At 36.5% G+C, this 22,248-nt stretch overlaps 1 protein-coding gene across 4 annotated transcripts in view; it reads right to left on the bottom strand.

Annotated features, from left to right (window-relative positions):
- The window catches only part of FTO (FTO alpha-ketoglutarate dependent dioxygenase), a 215,262-nt gene that overhangs the window by 148,060 nt on the left and 44,954 nt on the right, over positions 1–22,248 (bottom strand). For 3 of the 4 annotated variants that reach the window (XM_069868659.1, XM_069868661.1, XM_069868662.1), the window contains exons 4-7: positions 19,296–19,439; positions 11,363–11,442; positions 9,438–9,581; positions 2,303–2,422 (exon numbers count right to left, since the gene is read on the bottom strand). In XM_069868659.1, coding sequence (XP_069724760.1) covers positions 2,303–2,422; positions 9,438–9,581; positions 11,363–11,442; positions 19,296–19,439 — 488 coding nt within the window. Of the gene's footprint in view, positions 1–2,095; positions 2,132–2,302; positions 2,423–9,437; positions 9,582–11,362; positions 11,443–19,295; positions 19,440–22,248 lie in introns of those variants that run through there. The other variant, XM_069868663.1, reaches the window with a different exon arrangement.

Raw genomic sequence — 22,248 nt, 5'->3', positions numbered from 1 at the left:
GCTATAATGTAAAAAAATATTAAATAAAGCCCAAAGGTTTAAATACACTGGGTTAAACTTCCTGCAGTATCAAACTCTTACATGACGTGAGAGTAATTACAACTAGTAGAATCAGAAATTATTTTGGAAAGCTTTCTTTTCTTCCTTATAACTGCTTTAACAAATAAGATGGGGAGCTTGGGAATGGGAGGGCATGCAGGGAGTCCCAGGCTGACTTTTGTATCACTGCAGACACATACACTGAAAAAACATAAGTCAAGAGTTGTTCAGCTCACACACATAAGTACGAAAAATACATCGCTTAAGTACTTTCTTTTAAGAAATAATTCCTTTTAATTAACAACATTCTTCTGAGAGAAGATCAACAATTGTAAGACATTTTTAGTTTTAGCATTGTGCCCCAATTTTATTTTTTTAACAACCATCCAGCTATAATTATAAGTTTGGAGGAAAAACATCGACTGCAGACTACTGAGAACCTTCAGAAATACCTTTGTGATTTAACTTAATGCTATGGAAGCTAAGTGTGCACCAAAACACTGCACTTTTTATGTTAAATTGCTGTTGAATTTGTTAACCCACAACTGATTTCCTGTGTTATGGAATCTTAGAGATTACATTTAACTTGAAGCAACAGGGATAATTCTTGATGTTAATGCTACGCTTCTACGTATTTTTATTAAGTCAGTGCCTGCTATTGCATTAAAACTGTGGCTCAACATTGCCCCCTACTGTCACTTTACAAAACATTAGAGGACAAAATGTAGGTTTAACCCAAAACACACAGCCTACCTCAAAGTCCCAAACACAGTAAGCGTCAAATTTACTTAGAGACTCAATGAAACAGACATTCTCAACAAGCATCCTCTTCTGTCTCCTTCAATAGCCGAAATTAATTGTGATTAATATGTTATAAGTCATAAAACACTGAAGTAATTTTTAAAATTTAAATTAGAAGCAGCTTCTGTCTTGGTCCAACTGTCAGTTTGCTGATAAATATCATCCTGCGGCCTGTTGAAAGGAGATACACTGACACCACCGTGTTTCTAATTAGAGACACATGGTAATGTCACACCAATTGCAGAAAATCTAACCCTTGAGAACTCCTGAGTTTGCTAGTTTTCCATGTTCTCAACACACAACGGATATAAAATAACAATCAAACATTCTTGTCTCTACCTCATCTAAGCCTGCGTTACAAGAAAGTTGTCATTTGAAAGAAAAACAAACCAAAATATTTTTTTTAAATTATAAAGTTCGCTCAAGAATGTGAGCACGTAAGAACACAGAAATGAGGAAAAAACCGCACATAAACAAGTTATAAATAATTTCTCTCCTTTTGTAGCAAAGTTTAATGTTCACTGATCCTTTGCGGTAACCGATTTCACAAATTAAAGTTCCACTTTTCCACACTTATTTTCCAAGTCTGAAACCAGCCACTGCTGGGAAAGCTTGCAAGACGTTTGAGCACATTAGTGAGTCACAACATTTCCCTCAAATCTTAAGAGCATATTCATGTTGCACCACAATTCCAGCTCTACTACAAATCATACTCAGCATCCTCGGCAGAAAAATTAAGGCTTATGCTGTGACCAGCAGAACTGACTGAGAAGCCTGAGATGCAGATGTATGGACGTGAGCAAAACACGTTTATCAATATAGGTCCTTCTGTGTACAAATCTAGAAGCAGGCACACAAGGCAACTGCATTGAACACTTACATTAGTAAAGTCTCCCAAATGAATCTCTGCTAATGGTGCTTGCCTCCGAGTGTGTTGTCATAGAAATCATGCACTTTAAAGTCCAAAGGAAGCAATATCACTACAATTATTCAAGGAACTCATCTCTTGTTTGTTCCAGATATGGTGTAAATGGGCAGGTAGACTACAGACAGACGGTTGTACCTCCAGATCACCACATTTTGTTCTCAGCTCTCCTAAGATGCATTCACCAAGGTTGTCATTGGCAGAGTTGTCTTGGTGTTGCATGAAAAAGCTGACAACGCATAGTTTCACGCACCAATTGGTGTGATGTAATACATGACAGTCATCTTACAGGACTGTCAAACTTGAAAAAACAAAGTCAGAAAATAAAACCTTGGAGTTTTGGATCCTTGCTCACATTTCTTCTCGCTACGTGAGGGAGAAAAATAACAGCTATTGGCGGAAGGCTGACATGGATTCTACTTAGCATATGTTCTGAATGAAGTTTAAATCCCGTTACGCCAGTACAATTAAAAACATAATTCTGAGTGCTCTCAGAATTAAGCTCTAGACACTTTAGACTATAATACTAGTACTTACCATAATCTCCATTTTTCTCCAAAACTCTTCCAATTTAGCCATCGGCTTAAGCCACCAATCAGTACACTTCAAATACCGCTTGCCTTGAAACCAAAACTGCCTAAGCCACTCAAATTCAACCTGTAAGATAAAAGCATAAGGTAGCATAAACATCTATGTTAATTATTTGGGGGAGGAGTGGGATAATGCATGAATCCAGCTACACTTGAACAACCCTATCGAAATGGAGAAGGTTACCAAAATACTCACTTCTAAATGCACCCTTACATCCAGTTGTTTATCTTACTTCTATTCCACATGAAATCATGACTGACCTACTCACTTCAAACCCAGGAGAGGTCCAAAATGCAACTCTTCTCTTTACATGTGGTATATATAACACGAACATTAGAAGTTCAGGTTTACTCACAAGTCATTCAAGTACGTATCAACCCTGGCTTATTTTGATTAGCATTGCGGGCTTGAAAATATTTCAGTCGTATAAAAGATTGAAAAAACTTGCAGTAATAAAATTGCTAGAATGCAGCCAAGTCAATCGCTATGGAATGAAAGCACAGCATTATAATGAAACGTAGTCTCTCATACTTCACCAAATAATCTGGTTACCAGATAGGCTACCAATATCTTTTGGATTAACTGGATCTCAACGTGAGACATGAAAGCTCTGCTCAGGCAAACCTGCAGGGGAGAGGGGGGTGTCCAGAAACCACTCCTGCTGAATCTGCCTCTCATCCAAGCCCTCAAAACACAGAACAATGTCCATGCAGCAGGAAGGAAAAGGCTTTTTGGGACATCTGAAGTGACAAGCCCCAGTTATTTTCCTAGGACAAATTTTGTGTGGAAACTGTGTTTTACAAAGAAAATGTATCCCCACTGAAGCAATAAAAATACCATCAGGAACAAGCCAATTCTTTTATTTAGAATATGAAACACAGCAAATTATGTAATACTTTACTTGTTAGAGGGTTTTTTTTTTTTAAAAAAAATTCATATATGGATGGCTCATCAACTTTAGAGAAGAGAAATACTAGCTTATTAAAAAAATTATATAAATACATAACTCTTCAAATTATCTTTAAGCAAAACAACTCCATTTATCTTAATTTCCATTGAGCCTTTTTTCCTTCAATACTAATCCACTGTTCAGGTATTTAGAATTCTGTATTTATCTTTGTTGTGGTACTTACGTATCACACTGAGTTCAAAACTGCTTTAATCACTATTTGTACCACAAATAAGTTCTTGTCTATCCCCACTCAGCTCCAATGATGCAAACAAAGACAACCTGCCAAGGTGAAAGAATAAAGAAAACTGCCCAAAGCTGTCACCTAATGCTTTCTTTCCTGCAAGGGTGAACAGAATAGCTACAGAAATCTCAAAGCGTTCCAGTTAACATTAACTAAATGTTTGGTCAATATGCGGTAAAGAACACAATAAAAGACGCTTAAATTTGGAATGTATAAAAAGAACATCAAAGCAACTTTGTTGGTAAAATGTAACTACACACTGAAGGAAAATTTGCTTCTTTTACATTATCAGTGAGGTATGAAGGATCAAGTTATGGTTTATTAAAAAAATCAGTACATACAGTTTTGGGAAGGCTGAGCATATCGACAGTTTAACTAGAGTTTTAAGCGCTCGATAACTTTTCCTCCCACTTCTTTGTTTGCTGGCCTCTGCCACAAAACAGATACAGCATATGATCTCTGGCAAACATGTTTCATGAAATTAATCATTAGGCCATCAATCAATGAAAAAAAGTTCGTTAAAAATAAAATCAATGTTAAAATATGGCTCAATCTGACAAAATCTATTTCAGTCAATCTGATTTTTCACTAGTCCTATTGATTTGTTACATCTATGTAACTTCAATCTAACTCAAGTCTGGCATCATGGCCCTATTTTAAACATATCTTGATCCTGTAAGAGAATATACAACTTGACATAGAAGACCTGCTTTTTAGGTGCAAGAGGAAAAGTTTAGCAACAAGACAATTAATTTTAGGCAGGATCAGCTGGTCTCATCAAGGGTCCGTGTACCAAATTACAACACGTAGCTGTTTAATGATGTGGACTACCATTTACTAGGACTCTCAAATTGAGGTCCACATTCATCTCAATATATCTGTTTAACTCTAAACTGAGTCAATAAAATGGGCCTTGGGAAAAAAAAAAACAAACAAAACCAAAACAGTGTTTCACTCAGCAACCCAGCCACCAAACTGCTCAACAAGTGACACATGGAATTGTTAAGATTGGAAAAGACCTTTAAGATCATCCAGTCCAACCATCAATACAATATCAACATGCCTACTAATCATCTTGATATAGTGACATGATTTCTCTATCACTTTATCCTTGCTTTAGATATATGCAAGCATAAACACTTAGTTTTGCTAAAAATTTCCAGCGATTCCAGTTATGCTAAGTTTGTTTGGTATTTTTACAACTCATGCATTACTAAGCACATGTTTTTAACATGAACATATGCTATCAGCTTTCCAAGTTCTCTTAAAAGCTTTACGTGCATTCATTGAACTCAATTCAGTAATATCTTTCCTTGTAGCCTTGCCTCCTTCCACGAACAGGAGCATTTGTACTAAGAAAAAAAACCCACCACAATAAATACTGGAGAGAGGAAAAAAGCTGAACTCTAGCTATAGTGGAACTGAAGTTACACAACATTCATCTTCTGTGACAAAACTCTCAGGTTAACAGCTCCTGACAGGGATTTTATCAGAGAGTTTTAATTTGCAGACTCCCAATATATCAGCGCTAACTTGAGTTAGAATGCATTACATGACCAAACAGGACAAAGCCTTAACATATTAACATATCAAAGTATATATACTGAGTGTTTTAGGAATAATTTTCATCTCCTAATTAATTTTTGCTTATGACTTCTATCTTTGCAAGGGAGCTCAGAATCAGGCCTCACGTCTAACCTCAACATATTTTTAAGTTGTCCTTTAAACAATGATTAAAGGCCAGTTTTAGGTTATAGTCAATACTGGGTAGTAAAAGGCCAACAGTAGCATTTGACATTTTGTGAGGAAGTGCTCCTCAGTCAATTATTTAAAAGTATCGGTTATTAAATGCCACACATGTAGGTGATCTATATTTTCTCTCTTCTGTTCTACCCAGCCACCACCCATGCTGTCAGCTCACTGCGATGTGCTAAAACATATTAACCTTCCTTTGGCTGCATACACTGCTACTCTTTCTCAGTAGTGACCTCAGTGTCTAACACTATATACACCTGCAACTGAGCTAGCCCTGGCTTTTATACATGCCTGTGAGTTCACCACACTTGAATTTACCTATTGCTGCTATAAAAGTAGATTTTCTGTAGGCAAAAGTGACTGTACCTCACAAGCAACAGAGAAACCAACTCAGTTTAACCATGGTAATCAGGACCTGATCATCATAGCTGAGGAAAAACTCTGTTGAGGACAAAACTCTACCTTTTCAAATTTCAGTACTTCCCTTAAAACCTCATTTTTTTTTCCAACACAATCACCAGATGTGAAAAAACTCCCTACTTCGGTATTGGCTAATAAAAGAAGCCTTGAAACCACCTCACACAATGAGAACTATTACCAGATTTTGCATTACTCAGAGCAAGGAAAACAAATTTTCTTTGAAATGTGAAGAACAGGCTGGCAACGATCTTTTCTACAGATCCATTTTCATAGCTATGAACAGTTAACTGCTTTAAAAAGCACTTGCTTGCTGATGGGTTTCCCCAGGTCCCCCATAGCTCTGTTTGAGACATGACTAGTAGCTGTACAGGTTTTGGAAAGCCAAGCAGAGCAAGAGGCTCACAGTCAGTGAGCTCTGCAAGATCATTTATTTCAGGATAAATTATTCCTAAGCAACTATCAATTTGATTGCTTAAAGAGGTAACTTCATTGAATCTCTGACACTATGTGCATTGTCAGGCTACTGCACTTCACAGCTGTCCAGCTAATTACTTATGTTCACCTTGCTACAGCCTGTTCACTGGATACCCTGCCACTGAAGTATTTGTTTAGACTTCAAGCCCATAAGCTACTCAGGCAAGCAGCATGTGTACATTCTTAATTAAGGTTTTCTTTACTTAAAACTACAAAGCACATACTGGGAGTGAAGTGACACACATCGAAAAAAAAAAGCACATACCTTGCAATTACTCAGATATTCCTTTGAAGCCTGTGTTAGTGAGGGAGACCAGGCCAACAAAGGTAAGTCTAAAGAAGTGCTAAACTTCTTGTCTGCTTGCTAGAGATGCTAAAATCCTCCTCAGGTTCACATCTTACTTGTTTTGACAGGAATACCTCTGACAAGACATGCAAGACAGGGCTCTGACAAATCAACTCTGGGAAACCGAACATCAATAATGACATCCCCCACCTACTCACCTGTACCTCTTTTAGAGGTTTCTCTGCCCACCACAAAAGCAGAAAAACAAAAAAAGTTTCCAGCTACGCTTCAGATCTCCAGTTCAAACCCACTTTATCAGCACAGCAAGTCAGTTTCCTTGCCCAGGAATATGAAACCAAAGGCAGAGAATCATACCTTATTCTTTCACACCTGGTCTTAGGCTTTTAACAGATCTCATTTGGCAGAGCAGTTAGCTCCAGAACAGACTGTGAATCTGTGCTGAACTGCTATATTTTATCTTAGTCATACATAACCTCATGGTTCTGTCCAGTTAATGATCTCTGATGACTACATTAGAGGTGCCACAAGAGGGGTAAAAGCACCAAACTTGTAGTGTTTTAAGGAAAATCTAGAACAAGGGCTGCATCTAATTACTGGAGTTAAACCCTGTGAAGAAGGTTCTTCGACAATATTTCAAAGCAAAACACAACCATACCACCTCCTCTACAGATGGGAATACTACCTAATTTCAAGCTCATGATCCTCAAGAAAAGAAAAAAAGGTTTAGAACTAGCACAGAAAGGTGTGTATCAGATGGAAAGGAAAAGGCAAAATTGGGTGGCAGTTATCCATTAATTCTGTTTGGCTTTTTGTGCAATTATGTCTGTTGTATTTAAAAATACCTACAAAATAAGGGGAGAAACATGTGACCAATTCCTGACTACACCTGTCAAATGAAAGGCTCATTATTTTCAGTAGTTAAACAGTTTGATTCTTTGAAGAAACAAAGACATAGTTGCTCTTCAGCTGCCCAAGAAAATCTGAATCTAAAACCTGTATTAGTGCCTGAAAAAAAGAAAGATTTATTGTACAGTGAGTAAAAGAAATTTGGAAGCTTTTATATGCAAAAAAGTTGTATTAGCCTACAAATCTGTAAATTTTCTCTTCAGTGATGTTTGATAAAGAAACATGCATTTACCAGTGACAAACCACTAGTAATTGTCTACTTGCATAGCAAAGAAGTGAAATCTAAATTGTACTTTAACATACAGAACTTATCCTTCAAGTGAAGAGCTGACCTTGAGATCAAAAAACTTAAAAAAAAAAAACCACATCAACAACAACGGAGGTGAATGGTTATTCTCTTTGGAAATGAAATATAGATCCAGTGTGTCTAAGTCCATGTGCGCAATATGTACAAGTTAAACATGATTTCTGTTACAGTATATCCCATATGCGTAACAGGAAACATCCCTGTATGTCACACAGCAAAATTATTCAGGTGACTGCAAACACCAGGGGCTAGTCTCTCACCTGATGTAAATGGAACATGTCTTTGATGTTAAAGAACCCGTGCAAATTTACACCAGCTGCGCATGTGGCCCTAGCTGTGCAAACCACATATGCGTATAGTTTTATGGACTGAGTCTGATTAATGTTTTGTAAAACTCTGCATGCATCAGACTTCTTTCAATTGCTCTAGAAGCTGTTTTGCTAAAAGAAAAAGGGTGCAAATCTTTTGCAATCACTTCACTCAATTCCTTCCACCAGCTGTAAACACAACACAGATAAAAATGTGTTCAATGACATTTTAGTAACAATATATAATATTATATTCCTAAGTAGATAGCTATTTAAGCAGTTGACACAAGTTCTAATCCAGGTGAAAATTCCCTGTGCAGTATATGGCTCCCAGTAGTGATCATACATAGTAGAAATACAGCACAGATCCTTCAAAATGCCTGACTATAGGACTGCGGTAAAAAAACACTGATATTTAAACAAGTAGTTTGTATTAAATGCTTGCTATAGCTGGTTTTAAGGACAGATCATAACCAGTGCTTTGCAGTTATGAATAGCTGAAAGCTTTGTTTCAGGTAGAAGAGCAGCTTTCCAGCGCAGCTAAACAATTTGTCATTTTAAAGTGTGACTGCAAAGCCTTAAGTATATTTTCTGTAACTTTAAAAAAAAAGGAAGTAAGTATCAGATTTACCACCTCAACAAACACTATTCTTATAAGGAAATCGGCCCATTGTGTCACATTCCTGACTCTACCCACTAAGAGAATAAGCCAAACTACACATTTTGTGATATATCCTACTTTTATACCACAGAATAATTACCTGTTTCTGCAGTTTCCCAAAGTACTGTCTGATATTTTCAGTACATTTGTCAAATCAACGTGTTTGTGAAGATTCCATGTCTGTACTTCAAACAAGAAAACACTGCCAGCTTCAGCAGCATCCTGTGAAAGTGCATTGTTACACTTGCATATTTTGTAGCACAGAATATCCCACTTAAATATGTTCCTCACAATTATTTTCACTGTATTTCCTTCAGAGTATACTTCGAAGCACAAACTGACAGTTGTGTCACTCTTGGTATTCTGTGAAAACCTGGTTCAATATCTGATGAACAACTGAAAAACGTTACCGGCTCTTTCCCTGTAATTTTTTGTTAGAGAAGCACTAGAGTAGTTTGGTTTGTACACCACACTTTCAGATTTCATGTAGTACTACTGAAATCACTCTTTTACTCTACCAGCAGAGGGATCATAAGAAGGAAAAATTAGAACTTCACGAGAATGAAAATATCCATCCAAGTTAATCCCAATTACTGTATCCAAGTAAAAAAAGCCATAAAATAATACTTTTCAAATTCAAACAGAGCAATGCCTTGAAAGCAGCTGAGCACACTTCATTGCCATCAATTCCATGAGCAGACTGTACCTCTCAGAACCTGGCTGAACTATTTTCAGTGCAGATCATCTCACCTCATTATGTATTTCTTCTACTTGCTTTATAACTGCAGTTTCCAGTGACTTCAAAGACAAAACCATCGAATCAGAATCAGTCTGTAAATTCTGGAGTGCCAGTTCACATCGTCCTAGTATGTATTCCAAGGTTCCTCTTGAACACTACAAAGACATAGTAAGAAATGTATAGATAGCCGCTTCGCAACATACAAATTCCTCGAACATACTGAACTATTTGCTCCTGAAATAATCAAAGTGAAGGACCAGAAGGGATGTATTTCTGCAACTTTATTTCATGATCTTGTAAGCAAAAGCATAAGGCCCCTTGAATTGTCGATATAGCTATAAATAACATAAATTACGCAAAAGTTTAATCCACCTAACATCTATAGCCAAGCAGTGCAGCACAGATGAAAAGAGTAAGAAAATAATGCCTTCTATATTTACTTTACAAATACAGCATTCAAAAACATGGCCATGCTTCCCTCAGCTTCCCAGCCACTTTTTGTCAGTATTTCAGAGTCAGCTGTACTCGTTAGTTGTACGAGCTTCCAGTAACACCCAGTCTGAGAGCGCTGCATGCTTACAAGATACAGATAAGAACAAAACAAATTTGCACTTCCACTCTTTTTACTATGTTTTCATTAAATTTGCTGCAAAATTAGAAGGAAATATGTAAAAATCCTTTTGAAGCAAAAGGAAGGAGACATCTACACCTTTTAATTATTCTCAGTTAAATATCTGCACCTTCAGTTAGATTTCCAGGAACAATCTTGAATAAGAATCCCTTCATCTCATATTCTTTGTAAACAAAATTTCCATACTATACCACTTGAAGTCACAACAGTTTAAAAAACAAAGTGTAATCATTTACTAGAAAAGCTTTTCATACTGTGAAAAGAAGCATGCATTTTCCAGCAGAAGTAACACAGACAGGAGCAGTAGGTCAGAGCATTCTTAAAATGAAAGAGGAAAAATTTAGAACCATTTGTTTTAAAATGTACAGTGGGCTTTACGTCACAGCCCAGTTCAAGCAAGCAGAATGTCTATTTGATTGGGAAATAAAGGCACTTTTTTTAATAATACAACCTACGTATAAGCCCATGTTTTGTGCTACAGCTTCATCTCCATTCCTGTAGAAACTAGTAAGAGTAATGGAGAAAAAGAGTATATGGATACATGTATCTCTTGCTTCAACAGTGGTATATTTTGCCTTGAGGAAAGAAGAAAGCAGTAACTACAATTCTTTTTAACCGTCTTTTTTAAATACAGTCTATATGTTCATATTTCTTTACTCTTTCCCATTAGAATACTACATAAACAAAACTACTGGTAAGTCCATTGAATGGGATCAGCAGGCAGAAGATGTCTAGTTAAAAAAAAAAAAAATTATCAGTGCTTGAGAACATCAGGCTGAAGCCTTGTTCTCTCACAAGAACTCTGTATCTCTTTTGTGCTTCTTCACCCCTCAGACATACAGAAGGATCCCAATTCAAATCATACTCATGACTGCTTTTAGTTGTTCTGACCTCCTAAAGGCCATTTTTGGCAGTGGACACTGCTGACATGGGTTTTTTTTTAGTATTTCTATCTCATCATTAAGATTTCCTTTTAACTAGGATCAGGATATGAAGACAGCAAAAAGAGTTTTAAAACGTTTCAGGTGAAAATACAGGTGTTCCACAGTTCTTAAATGAAGTGGGGTGTAGCACGTTCTTACTTCGTATCTTATATGCCTAACTGGGAATTTAGGCAAACTACCAAGACAGAAACAAGTGTACCTCAATTCAAAAATAAACAAATGGCAGTTGTTTAAGAAAACAGTCTGAGTCATAAGCATAACTGAACCACAGTTCTGAAACAGAGAACATGATGCTACATGTATGTACCAGAATAGTATATTTTTATGAGTGACCAAACAGCAAACTATTTTTGATACTTACCTCTGCCACTCTGTGAGTTGAGCTGAATCGAGGGGAAAAACCAGCAAGAACACAATGCTGATGTGTCAAATTGAGATCATCTAGGGACAGATTAGGAAAACTTAAGTACAGGGAAAAATTTTACTTACAACTTATTCTGGCTGAATATGAATTAAAGACACTGTATTAAGCATTTAAAGAAAACAGACAATTCAGTCAGATGGTACTACATTCATAAAGGTCTAATATCTAGCAGAAGATAACTCTGACTGAGAAAGTTTGATGGAAGGCTTATTTTCTATGTGTATGAAGTTCGCAGACAGGTGATGTTGAAAAGATTGAAAAAATGCTCAAAAAAATCCCAAAAGAACATAAGAAAAAGCAATTTCCTACATAAACATACAAGGGTTAAAGTGCATAGAGCCAAGTCTTGCAATGGCCAAAGAACAATATTATTTCTAGACACTGCAATATTTAAATACCACACCCACTTTCAAGAAGAACTGCAACAGAAAACAAACATACATTTCCACCACCCCATTCAGTGCCCAATGTGGTGCATTTTACGTAGCAAACACAGGATTAAAACAATTACATTTTTATTTTCACCTTTCTTCAAACCCTTGGCAAATCTTTCATTGTAGAGCTCCCCCTAAAATTGCTTCCAACTGTCTTTAAACCTTTATGACTCTTAGAAAGAAGCCTGTAATTTAAGAGTTTATAATTCATCTAAAACTGTAATTGTACAAAAATAGTTGAAGCTTCATGGATTGCATGCCTCAAAGGATATTTGAAAAATACACTCAAGGTCTTAAAAGTGTACAGTACAGATCAACTTTACTTTTCCTTCTAAAAATATATTAATTGAAAAGAAAAAGCACTCTTTGTTGAATTGGCCATTGTCCATTTGGCAGCAAAAGCTTTTATTCAGATACAGAACACTATATCCAAGTTACCTTTTTGGTTTTAGAGCCAAGCCAAAACTGTTACATTCCTTGGACACCCACATCAAAAATACCATAGTGCCCTCATGGTTTTAGGTAAAATACAATACATAAAGAGTTCATCTCAGATATACATGACTACATGCTGATCACTGAAGGTTTGGAAAAATCAAAATACAGCCTTTCCAGTTTTACGCATCACACATAGAATACATGCGTATAGACATAGGATTATATGCATCATTCCTGCTTTGGAAAAATGCATGTAGGTAAGTTAGTCAGACGGTTCTCCTGAACTGGTGGTGGGGTAAGAGCCAACGTGGTGTCTTTTCTGCCATGAAACATTAGGCCCTTATCTTGCTACCAATTCAGGACAACTATGGCAGGAACATCTAATTACAATATCTACCACAACATCAAAACACCACAACTCTCCTGTGAGCTGTGTAACACATATGAGAAGTAACTTTTTGTTTTAAATCACCATTAACACCAACTTAGCAATGTATTCAGCACCTTTTCAAGAACTGTCACACAATCCCCTTCTTCTTAAATAGTGTTACCTTCCATATGGATGCTTACAAGTTGCATATGCCGATGAACTAACCACCAGGTAAGAGAGTTTTGAGAATTGGACTACAATTTTCTGTTCACATGACTGTTCCTCTCCCAAAGGTTTCCTACATCTATAAAAAAACACCATCAATTGCACAGACTATTTGTCTGAACTCTGATCAAGCTTTCTGCTTGTTTATAAACTTTAAAACATTACGAATTACCCAAATTTATAACCTTTATTCTAGAAAACAGTCAAGAAAAACTAATGAAGTCCAATACACGCTAGAGTACTACCCTGATCAAAGATAATTTTCTCAATCCAAGCCTCATCACACACATTGAAGCTATTCATATCTACCTGTATTAAGAGGATACTACCGTGTCACCAGTTACTGTGCCAACATGGATTATTACTTGCACTTCAGGCAGTGTAACATCTACATCAGCTTCCTCAAACTACTGACAATATCGTAAAGGTCTTGTTTGCAATCAAAGGAACACAACTTGGTAACAGACACTTGGTATTCAAACGCTGGAAAATTTCATTTTTCTGTCTAAGGTGGAGCACTTAAGAAACAAGGAAACTATTTCCTGCATATATGTATAGGGTAAAATCCATATTTCTTTACAATAGATTGTTTTATTCTTGTTCTCTATTTTCTGCTTGCCACTTGCCAATGAATCATCTGCCACCTTCAGGCCAGATCCCATTATTGGGCTACTACAGCTGAGGCAAGATTTATTAAAAGAAATTAATCACGTGTATGATTGTGTACAGGTGGTCAAAGCCACCTTGGAAAACAAAGTTATCAACTTGAAGTCTGTTTAAACGAATTGGAGGTCAGATTTTGATTTTACAGATGAAGCACGAAGAAGTCATGAGAAAGTTTACCAATCACGTGTTTAGCTGCAAATACATACAATTATTTGACACAACCTCCAGCTACAGAAATTTCAGATAACACACTGTGTAGAATAGTTTAAAAATGTTTTTTAATTAATACAGATTCCCCACTCAACACCTGCAGGGGAAAAAAGAAAAAAAGAAAAAAATCAAAAACCAAAACCAAACCCCAAACAACACAGAATCAATGTTTTAGTATATTTACCCATGCAAAGCCTCTGTAAAGTTGGTAACATATATGGAAAAAACTTAAGGGCAAGAAGGTTAAGGGACTTGCTGAAGTCCGCACAGAAATCTTGTCAAAGATGCAGGCTGACAGCTCCCGAAACCAACACTACTGTTTAACACATCACCAGTCTATCCTCTATCAGATGCAGACTATTATTTTCTATGTGGACCCCCTCATTGGACAAGCTTTTCAGTGATTGTCCTGCTATTTACAGAAAGCAGATACATTTTGGATGCTTTATGTTCTATACTAAATTGTGGGAGCAAATTCACGTCAAAAGCCTTTCTGTCCCTCCCCTGTAGAGACTTCAGCCATCCTTTTCTTTTCTTAAATACAACTGTCCCAGCACAGATTCTCAGCCTGGTCCTCTCCGCTGCTTGAACCTACTGCCAGTTTCTCACTTTTCTCTCTGACCCTGCTCTTCATAGTCCCTGCTCCGTGTAGTCCCCGTACCTGCTCTGTCTTCACCTCACCGCGTGCTTTTTTCTAGACAGCTGAAACACCTGGGTGCCAAAAGCAGAAACACTGAAAGCCCTGTGCTTGTGTAGCCTTTTTCAGAAGAAGGGACTAATGGAGATGTGTATGTACATACACTTAACTAACACATGCACACTTAACTAATTCCACTACTGAACTAATTATGCAAGTGCCAGTGAGGTGTGGAGCCAAAGCACTCCAAGACAAACAATGCTGTCCACCCATGTCACCACAGGCTATTAAGACATAACAAATAAAAGCAGAAAGACAGGAAATCAATTTTTGGCCAGTCCTTACTGAAAGGAATAGAGACTAAAGGCACAAACTTATTACTTCTGGGTAAAGCGCTTCCCAGGAAAACACAAGCCCCAATGGAAAATGGTCTCAGAATCAGCACCATGGATTTATATAGTCATTTTTATCTTCTTGCACATTTTCTTCCTGGACTTTTTAGACAGTTGTCTTTTTGTCATCTATTCATGAAGCAGATAAAAGGTACAGTGGGGTTTAAAAGCACTAGCAAAAGCTTTGATATACTGAACGCCACAAAGATCTACTAAAGTGAACAAAACTTGACCTATTAATTTTCCTAACTACCATAAACAAAGAATTACATATTAACTATGTTTCAGTCCAATTTTCAAAAGCACTAAAATGCTTTTCCAACATCTCCAATTCTGTATGTATCCAACTGCACACAATGCTTCAAATATGAGAACGTTTAACCACACTAATCTTCCTGCAGGTATGCCACCATAAAGCACCAGGAAGATAGGACTCTTTCCCCAAGAAACTATGGGTCAGTGGAATATTACTTCCATAACAGAATGCTAAAGAGATTATCTGTCCCCAATTAAGAAATATTTTCATTATAAAACAAGAAAAGCGTGCACAAACAAAACACAGAATGAATTAAAAGGCAGATAGAAAAAAAAAAGTCTAGGATTTGCCAAACTTTATGATCAAAGTTTGGTAACAATGAATACAATTCTGGGGCTCTAAGTCTTAATAATCAAGGAATACAGTATTTGGATTAAATGTGGACTCACGAGAAAAAGGGTTAAACTTCAACACATTCAAGATGCTAGAGAGCAAAGAGGGTTCAAGTTAGTTTGTGGAAATAGACACAGATTAAATATCTAGAAATAGTTTAATGAGCCACTACATACATGTGGAAGTGCTTCCATTAAGTACTTATCTTTAACCACAAGCCAGCCTCTGCAATGTGTGCACCCTACTTCTGGTTGGTTATGAAAATAATTATTTGATGCTTCTTGAACTGTAATTTGCTGGGAGTGGGGAGAGTTATAAGATTCCAAGTTCATCTTCATGCTGTTTTAAAACCCTAACCTTCAAGCAAGAGTTTGATCTATGGGAAACAGCTGCAGAAAAGTAAATCTCCCTTTGAAAAAGTCCAGAATGTATTTTTGAAAAGTATGTTTTGAAGTCATGGTAGGAAAATTAGAGAAAATTGTAAATCTGCTTGCAAATCTGGTCGTGTCTAACTCAAAGATTAGGGGAAAGATTCCAATTTAATAGCAAGACCATGACAACCCTAGTTAAACATGCTCTAGGAAAGAGCAGATGGGGCCCTTTGCTCACCTCCACGCATTCTGGATTTATTGCATGCACCCAACACGTTTCATATTAGACACCCCTTGACTGTATACTTGAGACAGCAGGGTTCAGTATGCACTTCCTCTGCAGACCAATATGTTATTCTAAATTGAGATAAAGTGTTTCCGTTTCATGAGTGACATAAAATTCAGATTTGAGTTTTTAGGCAGCAGACTTGCAGTCATTCAGCAGATCTTTTTCCTTCATACGAGGAAAAGTAAGCCTTAAAAAACAATCCATCTTACTGAAAGTAATTTTGGATTTTGTTTGGGTTTGTTTAAACAAAATACATTTCTATTATTTTAACAGCTTACTTGAAAGATGGATTTGATCACTGTATGTTTAGTACCAACATACATTTAAATTATGACTTATGATTTCATCTGAAGAGGACTGCTGAGAATGCAGGTGTACATTTATATTTTAAGACTGCATTTTACTAAAAATCTACCCAGAATAACAAAACTCATTTGACAGAGTCAATGAAGATAGGAACATAAACATGAGTAAACGTCTACCAGAAATGCTAACAAACACTGCTGATCTTTTTGTTACTTTGACATACCCATTGATCAGGATTTACAAGTTACTGTACTTGCATATTAGTATCAGAAATATCAAATTACCATGTCTTCATATCTAAGATTTGTGTGTACAAGGGAATAGTTAGGGTATTACAGGCACATGAATTGGGAGGACCTGACTTTATAATTAAAAGCAACACAGTGAATTTGACCTTTGCAGTGTTTTACAACATTCATATAGAGCAGTAAGCACTAGAGCTTTCCAACAACTGGAAGAACAAACCTGTGGAGTTGCTCAGTTTTCTGCTAGCATTAGATGAGTGAATGTAGTCAGAAACAGTGCACAGTCCTACCAATCAGTCCCTGTACATCAACAGTTAATGCCAGCTGCACTATTCTTAACTTCATGTTATATTTTCTAGATGCCTTGTTGTCACTGCTTTTAAAATAATGCCAGCAAGATAAGACTACCTACTGAAATAAGGTTCTGGAACACATGATGTATAAACACACAAGATAAATGAATCTAAAATTGGCTTCTTTACCATCAAGTTATTTTTTACACAATGTTTTCATACTGTAACTTTCAGATGGCATTCTCAAGATGCCTCCTCTTAAAAGTCAGTTTAAAAAAAACTGAGGATTAAAAAAATATACTAAACTGTATACGCATAGTTATATTGTCTTTCACTTCATGCAAAAATGATAAATGCAGTTCTGTTGTACATAGAAAACTAATAAAAGGGTTGATTTGAGAATATTCCCTCATACTATAAAATTATATATATTTTTTTAGAAGTAATTGAGAAATAAAATACAAGGGCTATGGAAATTCAGGGGAGATTACCAAACACCTGGCCTACAGAGCTCAAAATCTGTAGCTCTTCACAAAGTATTAATAAGAAAGTGATTTACACATCATCTTCAAAAGAGTGTTTAATATATCCTTTGTTTCCATCTAAATACGATCATGATGTTATGTCTTAAATAAACTAACTTTCTGACCCACCCTTCCCATAGCATCCCTGATAATACTTCAGTTACTGTTTATAAATTCCATCTGGCAATAAAAAACAAAAACCAAAACAAACCACCACTCCTTATGATCCGGTAACTCAATCAACTACAACCCATAGTATTTTGCAACATAAGACCCCCTTCTTTTATTACTTGCCTTCTGAATCTGTTGCCCACCAAAGCTGTGTATGTACAAACTTTCCAGTCAGTACGGATTAAATGACAAGCTTGCTCGGTGCCATAACTGCTACTGCACAAAAATGCATCAATAATCGGCTTTATAGGAATATTTAGATGCCACTTCACTTTCACATAAGAAACATCTCTTTCCCTCTGGGCTGCTATTCTACATCCTCAAAAATACAAAAAGGGAGGCACATCCACACCACTCTGCCAAAGGATCTCACATCTTAACACTTGATCTGTACAAGTCTGAACATACTGAAGAGCACAGACAGTCCAGTTCTTTTATGCAAGTTACTTCATTGATAGCAGCGCATAGGATGTGATGAGCTAACCATGAACAAGGGAGAGTAAATGTTTTTTGATTGCAGTAAAGAAACAGTTATCGTACTTGTTGGAAGATAAAAGTGAAAGTTAGACATGAAAAGACTGTTTGGCCCAACAAGTTGGCGGTGTGGCAGGTCACTTTAGGGATGTTCCATGGTGTTTGCCTTCCAAGCCACAAACACAAATAGGGAGCACTGCAAGTACTGTAACTCTTCCAACACAATATCTGTCAAGCCAAGTCACTAAACGATGGCAAACACGATGATATCAGAAGCCTTGTTGATGTGTTGAGTCATGATTTATATCTAAATTTGTTTAATCAAGAAAAATAACTCTCTTGAAATGCAAGCCAAAAGAGAAAGCAATAGACTTCGTGTTAACAAACCTTAATTACAGTTCTTACGTTGTTTTTATAATGGAAAGACCTTACTGCATGAGCTCAGCTGCTCAAGTAAATGAACTCAATTTAATTTTATTTTTCTTAATCCTCTACACTTGAGACATTGAGACTTACTCTTGGAGTATGACAGCTCTGTTCATTATCATCTTAGTATAATCCCACTACTAGGAAACAGTACGTTTGAATACACACATGGAAAAGTGCAGCAGGAGACAAGTGCCATGTCTAAAACTAGCAACCAATAAACCTCCACAGATCAGCATAATGGTTGAAACTTCAAGAACCTTTAAGACTGCTACAGTCAGAACTTACAAAATACACTGTCACTGTATAAGCCAAACTCAAGAACAGCAATGTTTTTTGTTGAATATAATAGACAAAGATGCTCACAGTTACTCAGGAAAACTGCATTAAGAATCAGTATCTGTATATGCAAGGATGGGACAGATGCAGCTCACTCCTCAAGATCCAGAAGAATGGCCTGAAGCCTGACTTGGACTAGAAAATCTAACTGCACAACACACAGAAAAGGCTCAAAAAGTATTTTCCATTTTTAGCTGGGAAGTGAAAGAAACAGTAGGAAAAACACACTCCCCAAAATACACTGGATGTGGGCAGGGAGGGAAGAATTTATCATATGCTCTAGCCAGCACTCATGTCTTCCTAAATAAGGGAGCTCCAAACTAAAAGGAAAGTATGATGATTTATATTAAAAGAAGTGTCATTTTCTCCATTTTCAACAGAAAGTTTATCTACTTAGCCCTTGAAAATTACCAAGCATCAAGTAGAAGTCTCCTTGGTGAAGTGGTATTGCTAATCCGGGTGTCTCTATGTCCCATGCTACCTTCAGGCCCACATGCCAAAAAGCTGGGTCTCGTCCCTTCTGGTTTTGTTTGCTACTTTCTTCCACAGCTGAACCTTTAAAGAGACAAAGGGAAACAGCACAAAGATGACACGCAAGGCGCGAACCATAAAAAACAAAATCTGGTCTAACAATACAGACTTAATGATATCCCACACTGTTATAATCTTAAAAGGCTTAAACTTCCTATAATGTCCACTCAGTACAATCACCATCTTCAAATTCAAAAGTATGTAATAGGTAACAAAAAAAAAAAAGCCATTGGAGATCAAGAATTCTTTGCAAGCAACTTCACTAAAGTGAAAACTTGATGTTTACTACAAAATAAAGGCAAATCAGGGCAAAATTGTAACGGATTCATGTTTTTCTGATGTTCTGAAATACACATAATTACTAAATGACATTACTAAAACTATAAGCAAGAAAGAAAAAAGAAAAATGCAGCAACACTGTTACAAAAATAGGTAACTTGTAAAAGAATTCAAGTCAAACTGCCAAAGCATTTTATGAACCATTTCATTTGTTTACATACTTGCAAAGTGAGGTGAAATAATGGGCACAAAGCATACGGAAGTTAGAGTGAATCTTGGAATCATATCTGCCGTTCTTTTCTCAGAATTATTAGTCAAACATGCTAGATAACACGTGCAAGAGCCAATGAAGCTTCAATACATTTGTCACAACATTACTCTTATCATTAAGCAACATGAATGTGTTGAGCTTGGGGAAAAAATAATCCACTGCATAGAAACAGTATTTAGAGCTTAATCCCTCAGAACTATTTTCATAAGCTTACTTCACTGCAGTATAAATTGAAAGATACAGTCAGCATTTATAATAAGATATGTGAGAGCTATGGTATAACAGTTTTATGGTTAAAGTATCTGACTATTTTGACAGGGAGAAGATGAAGTTTTAATAAGCAGCTGGCACAGAGCAGCAGCGAATGGTTAGAAATAATCAACTATGTAGCATGTCTCATTATGGCTTATAAGTTGGTAACTGCATGTGTCCATTTCACCGTCCGTTTCAAATGTGCTTTCATGTAATAAATTTCAAAGCTTTTATCTTCATTTAATTCTACAAAAGATCTATAACTCAATTTATTGTGTACACATAAGAAATGATACTGAACTCGCACTTCAAGAAATACTCAACTCATTCAGCTGACATGGTTAGTGATTATTTAGTTGGGAGTAGCCGACTGTACATCAATGAAACATTGCCTAAATTCAAGAAGCAGAGAGCCAAAATCTTTTAAAAAGCCAATTTAAAGTTTTTGGTTAAAACTGCTACTGTAGGCTCAGTCCCCATCTTGCCTCCCTCCACCGTTGCAGTTCTCTTCCAGCTGAAGCTTTGGCTCAGGAGCAGCTCTAGGCCTTTCTATCAAGGAGCACACAAATGAGAAAACAAGAGCTAGCAAATACTCAGAAAAATCAATACTAAAGTCTTCAAGGGGCTTTCATATTTTCTGCCCTGTTCAGATAAATTGTAACTTAATTTAAGAAAAATGTTTTCTGAAAACTGCAAATAGGATGGCTTTCAAGGCATTTTTAATGCAATACATCATGGAAATTATAAAAAGAGGTAACCTTTCTGGGTTAACTCTCTCTGTTATGCTGCTTTCCCATTCACTTTGGCAGCAGCACTGTTCACAATATGGCACCAATAAAATATAGAACTACAATCAGAGACAGCAATTTCAATCAAAGTTTCCTGGGGTCTCCTCATAAATCCAGCACCTTTGGAATGTGCTCGTTAAAATGACTTATTTTTTGCAGTTTGATAAATTTTTTATTGCTTAAGTACCGAGTTCAAATGTAGCTCACAGTCTCCTTTTCTCTATATTCTCAATTATTTCACCTTCAATTATCAGCAGCAATTGGAACTGATTGCTCCTACTATATTATTTTGGTAACAAATAGAAGCAAGCCGTGACTCGCTTTTAAATGCAAGCTATTCTGAAAGTGAGAGCAGGAAAAAAAACAACACCTTAACATTTGCAGTGTATCTCTAGCTAGCACTGACAAGTTCTTACACAAAAATTTGTTATTGAATTCTGTCTGGAACACATCTAGCATGACTGAAAGCTGTATATTCATTGATATAATTATAGTTACATTTAAATGAAAACATTTGGATGCATCTAAACTATAGGTATTGAGAGCAAATCACGTGGACCTTGAACATGTATTTATTTTGAAGTAGATGACAAAGAAATGGTCAAATGTAGCAGTTTTTAATGGAAATATAATAAAACACTCTGCAAATTTGAATTCAGTTCACTAAAGATTTATAGAATTTGGCCTGCAAGAAACCTTTACATTTGCATCCAAAATGAAATGGTGCAGCCAGGCAACAAGCTTACCACTACATAACAACAGTACCTCATCAAACCTCTAATTAAGGTAGAACCATGAAAGAGAGAAGGTAGCTGCAGAAAATTGGCCACAATATTATGCTTCTAACTAGAGGTTCAAATTTCAGAATTGTTCCAGCTGTAACACCTGATCTTATCAGGTTTGGGTCATGGTTAGGTTAGAAGAACATGAAACTTGTTTTCCTGGATCTAGTTTGGTTATTGTTCCACAGCACAGAAAGTAAAAGTAGCCTTGAAAGGTTTCTTTGCTATTTGGCACCAAAATCTTCAATGTGAGTTTGAGAGGATTTTGACACTGAAACCTCAATGTTCTCTATTCAAGTCAAGCTGCAATGCCTATAGCCTAAATGCAATTTCAAATCAAATACAATTTCTTCAACAACAGAACCACTGCCAAAACTTCTCTGGAAACAAGTAGGACTGTAAACATCTACTTTGCCATTAAATCCAACTGACCACTGATAAAGGAAAAAAAACCTTTTTTT

Source organism: Phaenicophaeus curvirostris, chromosome 14 (assembly GCF_032191515.1).
Source record: "Phaenicophaeus curvirostris isolate KB17595 chromosome 14, BPBGC_Pcur_1.0, whole genome shotgun sequence".
In the NCBI taxonomy this organism is placed as follows: Eukaryota; Metazoa; Chordata; class Aves; order Cuculiformes; family Cuculidae; genus Phaenicophaeus; species Phaenicophaeus curvirostris.
This window is presented reverse-complemented; position numbering and strand designations above follow the sequence as displayed.